Here is a 16,557-nt window from a genome sequence, read left to right on the forward strand (position 1 = left end):
GCCGGCCCCGCCCGCCGCGCCGTCCTATTGGTCAGTTTAGCCCCGGTGCTGCTCGCGCTGCGGGCCGCCAGGGGGTGCGCGTCCCCGCGGGCCGGTGGGGCGGCACCGCGCATGCGCCGCCCTGCCGTGGCCTCTCGCAGCCTGTCCCCCCTGCCCCGCCAGCCCCGCGCCCCGGTCTCGCGCCATGGCGGCCGCCGCCGAGGAGCCGTTCCCGTTCCACGGGCTCCTGCCCAAGAAGGAGACCGGTGCCGCCGCCTTCCTTGCCCGCTTCCCCGACTTCGACGGGCGGGGGGTGCTGCTGGCCGTGCTGGACACCGGCGTGGACCCCGGGGCGCCGGGCATGCAGGTAGAGCGGGGCGGCGGCGGCGGCCCTGGGTCACGGCCGCGGCCCGCGAGGAGTTGCCAGGTCCCGCCGGACCGACCCCGGGAGGACGGGGACGAGTACGGGGGCGGCCATGTCACTCGGGCGGCCCGAGGCAGCGGCGGCGAGAGCAGGGGAGGCCCCAGAGGGCTGTCCCGGGGACTGTCCCTGTCGCGGGGACTCGTGGCTGTGTGTTCGCTCACGGTTCCCGCCCAGCACGCGTGAGCGGGGGCTCGGGTGAGGAGGGCGGGCAGATGCCGTAGCCAGGGGCTCCGCACCGGTCTCTCCGGGTGCTGTGTGAGGATCCTCCTCGTAAGCCGTCCACGGGCGTGTTACGGCACTTAAGTCTCTTGGGCTGCCTTCTCTCACGGAGAGCTCATTATAAAAGAACGCTTTGTGTTTTTGTTAAACCTTAGCGTTACTTCTGCAGTAGGTAGCTCGAGGCTACGCACAGCCGCCTAGGTCTTTTACATGAAAAGTGTATTACTGGCACAATTTGCATACCCATCTTTCTCTTTTTGTTTCTCGTGCGTTTTATTGCAGTTACACTCTGTCTCAAATTTGATTCTGCCAGCTTTTTTTTTTGATCTGCCAACTTTGTGTCTCCTTGTCGGTTTTGTAAATTTCTGTGTGTGATGTCAGTTTGGCATTCTCAGCGCTTATTTCTTTTAACCCTTGTTTCTTAACATTTCTATATCTTGTAAGTTTGTATGTGGCCTTTTGTATCACTGCTGCCTTTGATTTCTTGTCAACATATTTCTTCTGAGTGATGGCAGAAGAGTCCGTGGAAGAATGATTCGGAGTTGTATGCAATCCACTTGGACGATGAATCCTTTGTTTTGTTTTGACTAAGCAGCGTTTGTGTTGGTTTCTGCCCTTTCTTTGGTGTAGAGTTAACTCTTAAGTGACCTCATTCAGGGGCCTGACCCTAGCAGATCGTTACTTCCGTGTTCTGAAATGACTCCTAATGGGATTCAGTTAAACTAGAGGGTGAGGTAAGAGGACAAGTTGGGTGGAAGGAAGGAGTGGACGGCTGTAACTTTGACTGATTTAAGCGGAAATGAAGCTAGTGCTTTTGGCAAGAAATTGTGGGGAAGTGGAAGAGTAATTGGAAAGCTTAGTGAAAGCTAGCCTGAAGGAAAGTGTGTTTATACCATGGGCAGAGCAGAAAGTAATGGAAGAAAACTTAGAAGATGCGAATATAAATTGAATTATGTGCATGGTTCTGAAGTTTCATATATAAAAGCAAAAACCTCTAGGTTTCTAGAGGTTATGAATGAGTAGTGGTCAACAACAACAACAAAATCCCAATTTCAATTTATTGGCAGTAGTGGGAAGCTTTGTTCTGATATAGGTAACCCAAGGCATATACGGTGTATTTATGAAGCAGCATGATCTCCCTGTTGACCATATCAGTTTTCATACACAGGATAATATTTCAGGTAGTGCAGTAAAAGATTTGTAAAAGAAGTAAAAGATTTGGAGGGTGGGATGTGGAATTCATGTTGCAGTGGGTGAGAGAGAGTAGGTTTGCAGGATTATTAGAAAAACATGTGAAGAAGCTGTGTGGTCTTTCCACACTGCCCACTCAACGGACCTGGCTTAAGGGGCTTGCTAAGCTAAAGCCTGAGGAGACTTACTGCGCAGGGAGTTATAAAGGAGGCATAGGCAGCACCCAGTCTAGAATAGCTTTGTAGATGTTTCTGCAACAAGGGAATGTCCTCACTCTCTGGAGTATTTGCCAGTTTACATTTTGCCTCCATGCCATGAATCAGTGTCCTGGGCACAGGCAGTGACACAGCATAGCTGTACTGGAAGAAGTAGTTTCTAACATTGAGACAATTTTTGGAATTTTTTTTTTTACACCCCTGTCTTTCCTGCTGCTGTTTTTTCTTATTGTCAATCTTGTCAGTTCCTGACCTGGCATAGAGTTAGATCTGTAAGAGTTCAATCAGTTGCTTAGAGGGAAAAGGACACTTTATCTATAGCAAAGTTAATAGGTATTACAGCTTTAAGTTCTGGTTAATGACAATATTTATTATAGGCTGAAATGAGCTACCCTGTTTCAAATATAGTGGAGTTCTTAGTCAAAACAAAACAGTTAATTTTTTTACTGCTTCGTAGTATTTCATTCCTGGGTAGGGTTCCTTTGCTTATTGATTCTGTGACTGGGTTTGTAAATATCGATAGCACTGTTTGTTCCTTTTTCCAGGGGCAGAAAGATTTGGGGACAGAGTTTAACAGTGAAATACCTCCCTGGATGCTTGCTGCTATGGAGAGAATAGTAGTTAAGCTTAACAAACCTTTTTAGATCTGTTGCCTGTTGGTTGGCTTTCTTTGACACGTAAAACATTAATCTAGCTTGTACTTACTTTTCTTTTCTTTATGAATCTTTTGTAGCCAGTGCCCTCTAGGGAATTCCTTTCACCTCCTCTTCCATTGCTTTTCCACCAGTTGACACCAACTGTAAAGTTTGGTTTGTCTGCTTCTTTCATGTGATTTTTTTTCCCTTTCTGTCCTCTTGGTAGAATGTATTTCCTACTGTCTGCCAAGTCATGGTTTGTAATTCTTCATTAAGGCACAGTGACTGATGAAATTTTAGGTGCGTTTAATGGAGTGTTGTGGTTGTATGTGTATAGTCTTTGCTCAGCCCCACCCTGTCCTTTCTCTGTTCCTATTGGCTTCTTATGTTTCATAATAGATAAGTCAGTTCATTTTGCTTCTTGCAAATTTATGTATTTTGTGAAGTGGCATTTGGAATGACTATTTACTAGCTACTTTTATGTGACAGCATTTTAGCAGTAGCAGCTAGTTTGGTTTTGGCTTTTCAGCACTTAGTTAAAAAAAATGCTTGGAAATTATTTTATTTGTGATGACGATGATCAGCTGTCCCATGACCAAAGTGCTGAAGAACTTGTTCATCTCCTGTGGCTGCAGTAGCTGTCAGTTGGAGTCAGTGATTGTATGGGCTAACAAAAACATGCTAAAATGCATCTGGCTTTCCCTTTTCTGTTGTGATTGTCATAGATACTGGTGCTCCTCTACTTCTGTTATAGCCAATCAGTTGCCAGTATTGTGCACATAGATTAATTTTAGCGTTCTCAGTTTACTAATTTATCTGCTTTACAAAGTCGGAACTGACATGTAAGCAGGATTTTCAAACTTCAAGCAGAAATACATAAACAACAAAGTAGTTTCCAGTTTTAAACTACAAATTAGTTTTTCCAATGCCTATAGGGAAGCCATGATTATTAAGGCCAGATTGGGGATTTTTTTTCCTAAATACAGTATAAAATATTTTTATTTGTATAAAACTTACATTTTAGTACCTTTTGCATTAAAATAAAAAACCAATATCTTCTATCTGTAATAATTTAATTACTTCAGGACTCTTCACATAAAGGAATTGGCCAAGGTCACTTGATTATTTTTTATTATAATTTTAAACTCGGAATTGCAAGATTTGCAGAAGAAAACTGAGCTGAACTCTTGAGTTTCACTCTGGCATTGCTGCTGGTGGGCAGTGTGCCGAAGAGCAGTTCATGGCAGCAGGAGCCACCGTATCGGTTACTTGCACTCAGTTACCGTGAACCTGTCTGGATTGCTGCTGTTAGGAATTGAACCTTAGACCAGCTGAAACTCTCGGTTTCTTGTGTCTGACTGAAAGACTCCGATTTGTTGGTTCTGACAGTACAAACTCACATGCGTGTGTGGGCCTGCTTGGTTTCAGCTAAGAGGCAAAGTGCCATAGAGTGTAGGAGTTGCACCTTGTCTTTCGGGCTAGCAAACAACTTCTAAAACTACCCAACCTTGCTGCAGCATAAATCTGTGTTCTGGCCACCTGTTGCTGTATAACTTTCCTTCTTCAAACAAGTCACCTTGGATTACATTTTCATTCTTGTTTTCTTGTACTTTGCTCACTGGATAGTTGACTTTGAGTACAGGCATATTGAAAAATGTCCAGTGCTGTTAATCTCAGGTTTGGCTTGTAGTCACTTTAGTACTGGAGTAGCTCTTTACTTTTGTGTGAATTGTGGCCAACATTAGAACATTAATTACAACGCTTACAAAGTATATGGTTTAGTGCCTACATACTGTTCCCCAGGTAAATTTTCACTACTGTGTAACTGTCATTCAGTCAATGTTTTACCAGGTTAAGATGCTCTAAAGATTTTCTTCAGTGAACTTGAATTTCTGTGAACAGAGTGGTGTTGGTTCCTGTCATGAAAGTTTTTCCCTAGCAAGCTTATTCAAAAGCAGTATTTGTTACCTTCTGGGAGATGAAACTGGTGCTGTTTTTATGGTTGCTATGGGTTTGGAATATTTGGAGTTTATTATTTTTATTTTTTTAATCTGTTTAAGCCTGTTTTCATTGGGAGTGTTGCTTGTTACCTGTCTGGGTTGGTTTTTTGTTGCTGCGTTTTTAGGAGGTTGTTTTTTGCTTTGTATGGGTTTTGGTTGGGTTTTAGTTTGTTTTTTGGTTTTTTTAAGCCGTGAGAATTTGATACCATGGAAGTAGCTATCCTTGTTTGCTGAGATGTGATAAGAACCTGACTCTTATCCTTTTGGCAGCATCAGAGTTACTTTGATTAAACAGTTTGAATGTGTCGGTAGCTTCCAGTAGCTGAATTCACAATTCCAGAGCATTTTTGGAACAAAACAACCTTTAATATATTATATCTAACATCAAAATTATTGATAGAGAATAAAGGCAAAAATACCATATATTTTAATGGCAGAAAACAACAAATGTTGCTGCTTTTCTGAATATGAAGCTTTTTTCAGTGTAGTTTATGTATAGGAGATACTAGGAAGATGATTGATTTTTGTTTGGTTTTGTTGGGTTTTTTTAATCAGTCTTTGATATAGAACTGTAAAAATACCTATATATGAGCAATTCATGGAATCATGGAATGGTTTGGGTTGTAAGGAACCTTGAAAGGCTATCTTGTCCAACCTCCCTGCAAGGAGCAGAGACATCTTCAGCTAGATCAAATTGCTCAGAACCCCATTCAATCTGACCTTGAATGTTTCCAGGGATGGGACATCCACCACCTCTCTGGGCAACCTGTTCCAGTGTTCCACTGTTCTCACAGTGAAAAATTTCTTCCTTATGACTAGTCCAATAGTCTCCTTTAGTTTAAAGTCATTCTTCCTTTCTTCCTTGTCCCATCACTGCCTGTGCCATGTAAAAAGTTGCTTGCAGGTTTCTTATAGGCCCTCTTTAGGTCCTGGGAGGCTGCTATAAACGTTTTCCAACACTCCTTGAAGTATTAGGTGTATATAACCATAGCTACTAACACTTCAAGTGGATTAAAATGCAAACCAGAATCTTTGAAACAGGAAAAACAAGGTAATAGTAACTTGTGTTCCTTTTAAGCTCAGTTAAGAGACTCCAGCTTGTGAGAGCTTGTACTTCAGTACCTTTCATTTTCTTACTTGCTATAAAATTTCTCCAGAATGAGAGGTCATAAACAACACGGAAAATAATGTGAAAATAAATAGTAGTTCTTGCAAATATGTTTTTTGCAAATTTAGGCTTGGTTTTAAATTAAGGCTGCCTGCGCTTTGTTGATACAGTGTTTTTACTTGCTTCTCCTCTAAATCCTTATTAGAAGTAAGTGGATTTGTATGAACCAAAAAGATGAACATGTTGATCCTAGTTCTTTGAAAATTTATCTTGAGTTCAAGTTGGTTTTATGTCCTTCAGTTAAAGGCTGGCTGTCCAAGAAAGCTACTTGATATTTTTAAAAACAAAACTTTCCTGCTTTGTGTGTTATAGGGTCATCAAGTACATTTTCAATTTTTCTATGCTCATATTTTCAGATTACAACTGATGGGAAACCGAAGATAATTGATATAATTGACACTACAGGCAGTGGTGATGTAACTACATGTACCATTGCAGAGCCTAAAGATGGAGAAATTACTGGTCTTTCTGGAAGAGCTTTAAAGGTGAGTATTTGGTGGTACAGAGACACCACTGGACATCATCTTCTTTGCTTAACAGCAAATTTAGCACCTGTTTTGGTTTTTACAGAACTTACTTCCTTTTAACCAGATGTTGTGGTTTAAACCCAGCTGGTAGCTAAGCACATAGAGCTTCTCACTCAGCCTTCCCCTGGCAATATGGGGAGAAGAGAATCAGAAGGGTGAAACTGAGAAAACTTATACGTGGAGATAAAGACAGTTTAACAGGTAAAACAAAAACCTTGCACACAAGCAAAGGAAAGCAAGGGATCCGTTCACCGCTTCCCATGGGCAGGCAGGTGTTTAGCCATCTTGGAAAGCTGGACTCCACACAAATGGTGACTTGAATATAAATGCCAGCACTCTGACCCCCTTCTTCCTTCTTTCCCCAGCTTTATATGCTGACCACTATGCCATATGGTATGGAATATCCCTGTGGTCAGTTGGGATCAGTTGTCCCAGCTGTGTCCCCTCCCAAATCCTTGTGCAACTGCAGCATGCTCACTGTTTGGCATCCTAAGTGTTTGGGATGGGCGAGAGAAAAACTCTAGAAGATAGAAAAAGCCTTGACTCTGTGCAGGCACTGTCCAGCAACAGTTAAAACATCCCTGAGTTAAGAGTGTTCAGCACAAATCCAAAACAGCCCCATATCAGCTACTTTGAAGAAAAACGACCCTAGCCCAACCAAAACCATCAAACCTAATGCTGCATTTGCTCTTCTTCATGCAGATTGCTTAGTGTTTCTTACACTTTTGTATCTCTTAATTTCTAATGTTTTCTGTAGCTGAATAAGGGTATGTACAGGGCTTTCCGAGGGGCTTGATAATCATCTAATTATTTGTTAAAACACTATCTGATGTAGCTTTGGAAATTGACTGGAAATAGCTTTGGAAATATGCTTTAAAAATATCGGATACAGTTGTGTCTTTAAAGGTGCTAGTATTTTCCGCATTTGCATACGCTAAGTCTGTTTGTGGTGAATAGATTTAGAGACTGAAAAATCATTGAGGACCTAGATGTAGACTCACTGAATTCTCACTATGCATAGAACAGAAATTATGTAGGGTTTTCAGAAAGGGCATGAAATCTAGTAGAGGTCTTGGGTACACAGAACTGATGTTGCTAACATGTTCTTGATTTCCTGATTGGATTGATGATGTGATATGGGGGCATCATATTTTTGGATCTCTCCATGCTGTCAGCTTTCCTCTTAATTTTGTGCAGAAGATGTTTGTAAGCCTGAATCTGTTGCTCTTTTACTGTTGCTACTGGAATGGCTGGATCCTGAGACACTGAATGTAAATTGCATCAAGATGTGAAATAAGATAGTCAGATGTTTGGCATGACTTCCTACCTTACTCGCTCATGTTAAGTTTCACTTGTAGTACTATTATTTCCCTAGACCTCTGTCCAGTAAATTCAGTAAACCTGGGGTTTTATATTTTAGAAGTAAACTATCAGAGCAGCTAATGCCTAAAGATGTTCAATGGCAGTATCACATGAACTGATACTGATTTTTTTGGGATCTGGTTTGAAAATGCCATGTTATGTTGTTGGAACTCTGCAGTAGTTACTGTTATGGAGACACAGAATTACATTGGCAGTATTTGCAGGTTTGTTCTTCTAAGCCCTCTTACACGTTATTGGGCTTTTTGTTTGTGGAGTTTTTTAAATGCTATTAATAGTTAACCTATTTCTAAATACACTTTTTTGTAGATTCCAGCAAACTGGGTAAATCCTTCAGGCAAATATCACATTGGCATAAAAAATGGTTATGATATCTATCCTAAAGCTCTTAAGGAGAGGATTCAGGTAAGGAGGAATTTTCTTTCTGGTATATACTCATATTTTACATTTCTGTTTCTTAATTTTGTTAGAACACCACAGCATATGATTTGGTATATATATATATATATATACTTAGGCTGCTAACCAGCACTTGAGCACTATTCTCTCTGATTTTTATCATTTATATGATCCATTTCTTCTGTGATTTTTTCAGAACAACAGAATGTGGCTTAGTGCTCCTCCTCACAGTGGTCCGTTGATGTGAAAAGTACAGAAAGTACTGATACCCCTTTTTTAATTATGTGGCAATTTATGCTTATTTATACTCTCGTATGGAACTTTTTTAGCTCTTGTCTCAAATCAGAATTTTCAAATTATCTTTATAGACTTCATACTTCGAGATATATTTTTTAATATATTGAAGATCCTCTTTTATTTTACAGAAAGAGCGCAAGGAAAAGCTCTGGGATCCTGTTCACAGGCTGGCTCTAGCAGAGGCCTGTAGGAAACAAGAAGAATTTGATGCTGCTCATAGCTCTCCCTCACAGGTTTACATTAACTCTAAATTTATAAACTTGTTCTTTTGCAACAATATAGTACTGGTTGACAGGATTAAAATGTTTCATTAGATGAGTGAAGGAAAGGTACTTGTGAGTATTTTGGCAGTTAACTTACCAGTGTATCTTCTGATTAATTTTAGAAGTCTTTAGATGTGTGGTTGGTTGGTTTGCTTAGTATTGTTCATTTTTGAGAGTTGATGTCAAATATGAAAATGGTATTACTTCAAAAAATTTATTGGATATTTTCAGTAAGTTTTATTTTTAAATTAATGTGCGCTTTTTTGAGGTCACCATCCTTGCTGTGTTCAAAGTTGGAATTTTCTAAACATATTCTTTATTTTGTAAACTGTGTACTATTTCAATGAAGTACCAGAAATGCCTCAGATACTACTTTATCATTTAACAATCTTTAAGAAAATAATGGCTTTAAATGTTACATTTACAGAAATTTGAAGTAGTTGTACATAATAGACCAAAAATAAATAGTGCACTGCTGAAAGCCATTGAACTTGTAGAACTTTTAGATGTTTTTGACTCCTAGATAGTCTAACATTCCTTAGAAAGTAATGGAAAAAATGTATAGCACTAGAAAAGAATGTAGGATTACCTATCTTGTAATAATTTTGGAAATACTCTAACTGAATTTTGTTCGCCTTACTAGGTAAATAAGCTAATAAAGGAGGAACTTCAAAATCAAGTGGAATTGTTGAATTCTTTTGAGAAAAAATACAGTGATCCTGGCCCAGTATATGATTGTGTAGTGTGGTATGATGGTGAGACTTGGAGGTAAATGACTAAACATGTCTAAAATGTCGTGTTTTTTACATAAAACAGTAGCTTGCATCGAAGATTTCTTACCTTTTATATCTGCCCTCTTTATAGAGGTTTTAAGTATTTTTTGCTGTAGAATAATCCTTTTGTATCACTTGAGTTTCTTGACAAAATTTGGTCCCAAATGAAGCTGGGGTAGAATAAAGTCTTACTGAAGACAGTGTGATATGATGTATGCTTCTGAGATTTTTGTTCTGAAGCAGAATAAAACTGTTTTGACTATCCATTGGAGATATGAAAAAAAACCAAAACAGGTATCTGTGCACAGACTTCAGGATGTAACATGGCACGTGCCTTGACTGATAATGTGCATCATACAAAATAGTAAAACTTCAAATACTTGTGTATCAGCACTGAACATCTACCTTTAGTAAAGTTTCTTCCTTTAACTTGCATGAATTTTCATACTCTTACTTTTCAAATGCAGATTTATTTGATTTTACTAATGTTTGAAAATCCGTTTATTTAGAAAACTTCCTAGTTTCCGAATCATAAGTATAAACAACCAAGTTTTAAAGCAGCTGCTTAAAGAACTATTTAAAGATACCATAAACACAGAACCAAACTTCTTGAAGTCTTTGCACTATGCTCAGCTTGAAGAGTGCAGGTAACCAGAAGTTTACTTCTTTAGCTGGGACATTGCGTTTTTGTTTGTTTTTGTCAACAGAGCCTGCATAGATACAAGTGAGAGTGGTGACTTAGCTAACTGTACAGTGCTGAGAACCTACAAAGAGGCTCAGGAATATGGATCTTTTGGAACCTCTGAGATGTTGAATTATTCTGTGAATATATATGATGATGGAAACCTCCTTTCCATTGTGACAAGTGGAGGTAAATGAGAGTAATCTTAAGAACTTTTTGCTGCTAAGTAGGTATCATGAGAAGCAGTAATTTGTGTTGGGTCCTGTTGCTGATACTTGGGATGGCTTGAAGCAACTGTCGTAGTACAGCATTTCTTACTGTGACTTTTAAGATCAATGCTCATATTTCCTGAACTCAATCTATAATGACAGCTCATTACCAAACTTGCTTGCATTTTTGTATGAAATATTGTCAACTTTATGTACATAAGCATGTATACATAGAACATGCATACTTAGCTACTCTTTAGGATGTTCATGCATCTTAAAGCCTAAACTGAAGAGAACCTTCTTTCAAAAAATTTTTGTTTTGTTTGTTAAGTATAGATTGATGTATTTTTAGTTGCTCTCTCTTGTACTTACATACTTTAAGAATCTTAAATATAATATCCATGAACAAAATGGGTATTGATCCTTAATTTAGGTTTATACAAACTTTTTTTTGTTACATCAGGTGTCACTATAGCTGTAGTTCCAACCACTATGAACCTGTTTTAGAGTATTCTTTAAATAATCATGGTTTGTTTTGGAAGAAAATGGAGTGGTTGGAATGGTATGGATGTATTTGCTTTGAAAAATGCTCTTAATTCCTCATGAAACTATCTCATCTTAGTAAAGCTACATAAGGAATTCAGGTTTCTAAGTAGATGGTAACTTCTTTTGAGATGTTCCTTTCTATGTTTCTGTGTAATTCTGTTTTCTGTTCTTAATCCCTGATGCCTGAGTTGTCTCAGGTGTAATATTCATAACTTTGAGTGGGAAGTGTTGAGCCTTTGAAGTAACTTTTGTTAGTGGAATTTAGGTAATACTTTGTTCCTCTCTTCCTGCTGCCTCCTTTCTCTCCTTAAAAAACTCTTTGCTTTCTTGAACCTCATACAATTGGCCTCAGCCTATTGATCCAGCCTGTCCAGATCCCTTTGTAGAGCCTTCCTGTCCTCCAGCCGATCAGCACTCCTGATCCTGTTATCAAGAGCCTGTTGTTGTCTACACAGGATGCTCTCAATCCCCTTGTCTAGATCATCAAAAAAAATATTGAACAGAAGCTCCACTGCTGAGTCCTGGTGAACACTGTCACCCTTTTGGTATCAGCAGCACTGGTGACTGGTCACTGACTGGATTTATGTGCTTACATCTCCATAAGTGAAAATTAATTGAGCTGTAGCATATTGAATTCTTAAAAATGAAGTCCACTAAAAAGACATACTTTTTGTTTGCTCAGGAGCACATGGAACACATGTGGCTAGTATTGCAGCTGGATACTTTCCAGAAGAACCAGAACGGAATGGTGTGGCTCCTGGAGCTCAGATTCTTGCAATCAAGATTGGTGATACAAGACTAAGTACAATGGAAACTGGCACTGGTCTAATAAGAGCTGTGGGTATTTGACTGAATAAATTATTAATCTCAGCAGTGTGACTTAAGTGTAGAATATTATGAAACTTTATGCCCTACTTGTTTATAGGCTTCGTTTTTATGTTTCTGCAGTATTTCCAAAAATACCACAAATAAAAAAACAAACAAGCCATCCCAAAAAAAACCCAACAAATGAAAAGCCCTCAAGCAAAAATAACACAGACAACCCCCCTAAAAACAACCAGAATGTATTTTAAAGCATATTGTAAGACTAGTGTTTTAATATAAAACAAGGCTTCTGTTGCATAGAGCACTTAGAGTTTCTCCAGGCTAACTGACTTGCAGTGTGTGACTAGCTTGATGCGTGAGAGAAGTTACTTGCATGCTTACTTAAAGTTTTGTGTTTTCAGTGTATCTTTTATAGTTACTCAGATAACTATAGAAGACATACAAATCTAGAATACAGACGAATATCTCCTATGGTGGTGTATTTGTGGTCACTCTTTTTCTTAAGAGTGAAGAAAAATATCATTCCTTTTAATGATGAAAGACCCCAAGAGCTTTTCTGTATAGTGAGTTGATAAGGAAAAATTTTGCACAGGAAAAGGATCTGAAAATAGAAAGCTGTATTTGTGGTCCATAGTATATTTTGATGTAGCAACATGAACAATAGTGTTTTTACAGCTTTTTGGAGTTCAACCAAACTGCACAGAAAAGGAGAATTTTATGTTATTAGACAATACTGATGCTGTCTGCAGTTTTCTCTTAGGGTAATGTCTTAATTTATAGCTGGGAATATGAATAAGGATTTTCAGGGAATAGTGTTCTTTCTTATTTTCTTTGTTCTTTGAGAAAATAGCATTTAATTGGCTGCAGTAAATTATTTTCTAGATTGAAGAAATTTATCTTTCTTAGATATGTAGCAAATTAATTTAAGCGATGTTTTCTGTCATTCCTGAAGTAACCTACATTCTTTGAGTAGCACATATTTTGACTTCCATTTTTACTTTTTCAGATGATAGAAACAATAAAATACAAATGTGATCTTGTCAACTACAGCTATGGAGAAGCAACACACTGGCCAAATTCTGGGTGAGTAGTACTGTGGTTAAAGTATTTTAATTTCACAGAGGTGGAATTGTATTTGTTGAGCTTTCTGTAAGTCAACTAGTGCCCAAGAGTGAATCATCCAGGCCCATATGATTCATATATTAGAAACTCTACAGTATAAATTTTAAACTGACTTTGAAAGAAGTAAACCCATTAAAAAGTTTTCAATTTATAATATGTACACAAATATATAAAACATAAATGTGTTTTAGTTTTTTAGCATAATAAAGAACTTCTATAGTTGCAACAGCACATGATGTGTGGGGTGTTTTTTGAAGACCTACGATCACTACATAGTCATCCCTCCTTTTTAAAACCAGAAGATATTTTTGTGGTCAGCTTCTGTGCTGGAACCACCTCTGCTAGGTGTGGGAAGCAGGCTGCATAATATTCCTTGTTTGGTGAATGGTCAGAGGTTGTACTAGAAATGGGAGCTTTGTCCTGTGAAACAAAGCGATATTGTTGAGTAAATGATTCATTTCTTTCTCTTACTTCAGGAGAATTTGTGAAGTGATTAATGAAGCAGTGTGGAAACACAATGTAATCTATGTTTCAAGTGCTGGAAATAATGGTCCTTGCCTTTCTACAGTTGGATGTCCTGGTGGAACTACATCTAGTGTAATAGGTAAATAATTCATTTAGAAAAAATTTTTATAGTGTTCAACTCCTGCCTTTTCAAACTTTGTACTTCTGTTACGTGTTTGATTGCTGAACTAAATCTAAAAAATTGCCTGCTGGGCTACTAGGTTAATTCTGAGAGAGGCACTTGCTCTGTGCTTAGGTGTACAAATTTAGATTGTTATCTTCTTACCGTTCAAGACCTTATGAAGAAAAGAGGTAGGAGGCAAATGGTCTTGATTTAATGTGGCTTTGTATAAAATTTGCAAAAGAAATCTTTGGTCTGACTTATTTGAATATTTCAGGATTACTTTTGTAACTGTAACTGTCTAAGCACACCACTTTGTTCCAACCAATAGCTGCTGGTAAATGCAACTTATGAAAATATGATTCGAAGTTGGATTCTAATTAGTCTTCTGGAAAGTATGCATTTTGAATTGTCAGAACTACAGTTTTGGATCATCAGTCTTTATCAGATACTCTGATTTCTATTTTTAGTGAAAGAGATCTTTTTAATTTGGATAGAAAATAATCCCCTGTCAGGATCTAGACAAGCCCTTATAGGGGAGGGATTTTTCCAGCTGCAGTGCCACTGCTGTGCAAGTCTATTACCGTCATTAAAATTCTTTTTCTGATGGGCTAATCTATGATTTTAATATTTTATTGAAAGATTGGGTTATAAGAATTCAGGGGTAACTTTCTTAGTTTTAATTTTTGTATAAATCCTTTATTGTCTTACTAGTGCATTACACAAGATGCTTTTTAAGTCTCAGAATTCTTATGCAAGGAAACCAGTGTGTAAGGAGACTAGCATGGAGCCTTGAAAGCTGTAGAGCTGCTATTCCAGGGCAGCTAGTAGAATTAATGCTGATTACTTTCTGAAAGTTCATCTGCTATTAATTCACTACTGAGACTGGGGGTTGGAACTGGAACTAACAAGCTCTTTTCAGGTCTGCATTGGCTTTGCTCTTACACTGCATCTACTCTATCAATTCAACTTAGTTGTATCATTCTAGAGACTGCATGATTATTCACTCTGCATGCCAAGTAGTTTTTTTCTGTCCTCCATCTGGAGTGAATCAGATAGAGTTTTTGTTTTTTGAGGGTAAAGCAAAATACAGCTGATAGGTTGGCTTAGTTCACACAGAAATGGGCCTTGCCAAATTTGTCAGCTTGGTATATTAGTTTTGTACCACCCTGGTAGTGCTTGTGATGTAAACAAAGTGAATGTTACCATTTTGAGTAGGTAGATGACATCGTTGCAATGTGCATGCTTGGCATTCTCTTGTACTAATGATGCTTTATCAGGCTTTGATGTAGTCCTTTACATACTCAGTGCACTTGGAGCTGATATCCAGTAAGGACTGTCTCCTGTGATGTTTGAGATGTGTGCATGTGGCCATTTGCTCCGGGGAGTGTAGCTGGGGCCGCTGAACATGAACTATTTCACATAGATTGCTCTGATGTGCAGTTGTTGTATTTTGTGGCAGAGCAGTGCAAAAAGAGGAAGGTGCAGGAGAGAGAGAAGACATGTGCAAGTTACCTGTTTTGAAAGAATGTAGAAAGTTATATTCCAGCTGAATAAGAGTGAAACTTGGAAGTTTGTATGATCTATTACTATTATACAGTTTGCCTATCAGCATTTTTACTGCATAGCATGATGCTTTATACTTGCCTTGCAAAAATATGTGGATTTAATGAGATGAAAAATGTGTGTTTCCATTTTAAATGTCAAGCAAGGATTCTTTTCATAAAGAATTTAAACCAGAGAAGTATTTTACTTTAGTTTTTAATAAAATTTCATATTACATCTAAAATGCTTGAATGTTTTTTACAGGTGTTGGTGCCTACGTGTCACCTGACATGATGGTTGCTGAATACTCTTTGAGAGAAAAACTGCCAGCAAATCAATACACTTGGTCATCCAGAGGGCCTAGGTAGGTTATATTCCAAGAATAAATTTATTACTTTGGGGTTCAGATGATACAACTCAAAATCTAAAATTGGTGACTAATACCAAAATAAAAGTATTTCTTTCCTATGGAAAGAGCATAACTAGCCTGCTCTTCTGGCAACACCTTTGTATGTTCAGCTCTAGAACTCCTGGGGGAGAAGGAATAGCATGGAACTGCCTCAGCATAGCCTGTATCTTTCAGGAAAGTATTTGGTTGCAGATCTATTCAAAGATAATAAAAGTTACTGAAAGATTGTTAGGAAATTTGTTTGGTTCTTTTTTATTTTACTTTTTTCTATAGCATTTATTTCATTAAGTTAGTGTGGTGAAGTTAAATGTGCTGTAAGTGATGAAGATTAAAATAAATACTGTTACTGCATGGTGTTACCTCTGGCTTCAGTGACACTGCTGTGATGGCACAACTTAAGGGCTTTGTTTGAGTCCAGTAGAGGTGTCAGTAGGCAGAAAAAATTGCTTTCTACCTTACACTACAGAAAATCTTCTGAGACATCTGTACAAGAAATTTTAAGGGCAATGTAAATTCCAATTTTTGTCTCAGAAGCCTCATAGTAATGCAATAGACAAACAAAAAAATAGTAGCATCTCTTCTTGAGTTCTTGCCTTTGTGTAGACTTCAGAATTGTTCTCCAGCTGTTATGGTGCTTGTATATTTACAGGCAAGTATATTGTTTCAAGAATCTTTTTATGAAGAATTGTCATGTTTTGTGTAGGGAAAAGAGAAATGTGCTCTCTGGTTTCAGCTGAGAAAGGGAGATCAATTTGTAATTAATTTTGATAGATGTGTACACACACATGTATGTAGATCAGTTTTTGTGTGCTTTGTTGCTGTGCCCTGTAAAATAATCAGCTGAAAGGCCAAGTGTGGCCAAAGGAGGATTCTCCTTGTTTTGAGTGAAATATGCAGATGACTGGAGAGTTCCTGAAATTTGCTAGAGCAGTCTTGATGTAGGGATCAGTCTGTCCCAGTAAGCAGTAGAAGTTTTCAGGCAGATGTGCTGTGCACTGCTTGTCCAGAGGTGTTGGGATGCAGAACCTTTTTATGGGTTTGTATATGGCTGTCATAAAATATGTCCAAACATCCATTGTGGTATCGTACTTGGAATATTCTGATTTTAGATATATGAAGCTATT

The 16,557-nt window shown here is 38.4% G+C and overlaps 1 protein-coding gene across 4 annotated transcripts in view; it reads left to right on the forward strand.

Moving 5' to 3' along the window:
* Positions 1-146: 146 nt before the first annotated feature.
* Positions 147-16,557, forward strand: part of TPP2 (tripeptidyl peptidase 2) — a 52,268-nt gene continuing 35,857 nt past the window's right edge. The window contains exons 1-10 of one of the 4 annotated variants that reach the window (XR_015801592.1): positions 147-346; positions 6,188-6,316; positions 8,048-8,143; positions 8,563-8,667; positions 9,341-9,465; positions 10,178-10,341; positions 11,590-11,744; positions 12,739-12,815; positions 13,331-13,458; positions 15,289-15,388. Coding sequence is in view for 2 of the 4 variants with exons in the window: in XM_014873346.2 (XP_014728832.1) it covers positions 185-346; positions 6,188-6,316; positions 8,048-8,143; positions 8,563-8,667; positions 9,341-9,465; positions 10,178-10,341; positions 11,590-11,744; positions 12,739-12,815; positions 13,331-13,458; positions 15,289-15,388 (1,241 nt within the window). In the remaining 2 variants the exon portion in view is untranslated. The remainder of the gene's footprint in view (positions 347-6,187; positions 6,317-8,047; positions 8,144-8,562; positions 8,668-9,340; positions 9,466-10,177; positions 10,342-11,589; positions 11,745-12,738; positions 12,816-13,330; positions 13,459-15,288; positions 15,389-16,557) is intronic. The other 3 variants (XR_015801591.1, XM_014873346.2, XM_014873347.2) reach the window with 3 other exon arrangements.

The sequence above is a fragment of the Sturnus vulgaris genome, chromosome 2 (assembly GCF_052056855.1).
Source record: "Sturnus vulgaris isolate bStuVul1 chromosome 2, bStuVul1.hap1, whole genome shotgun sequence".
NCBI lineage: Eukaryota > Metazoa > Chordata > Aves > Passeriformes > Sturnidae > Sturnus > Sturnus vulgaris.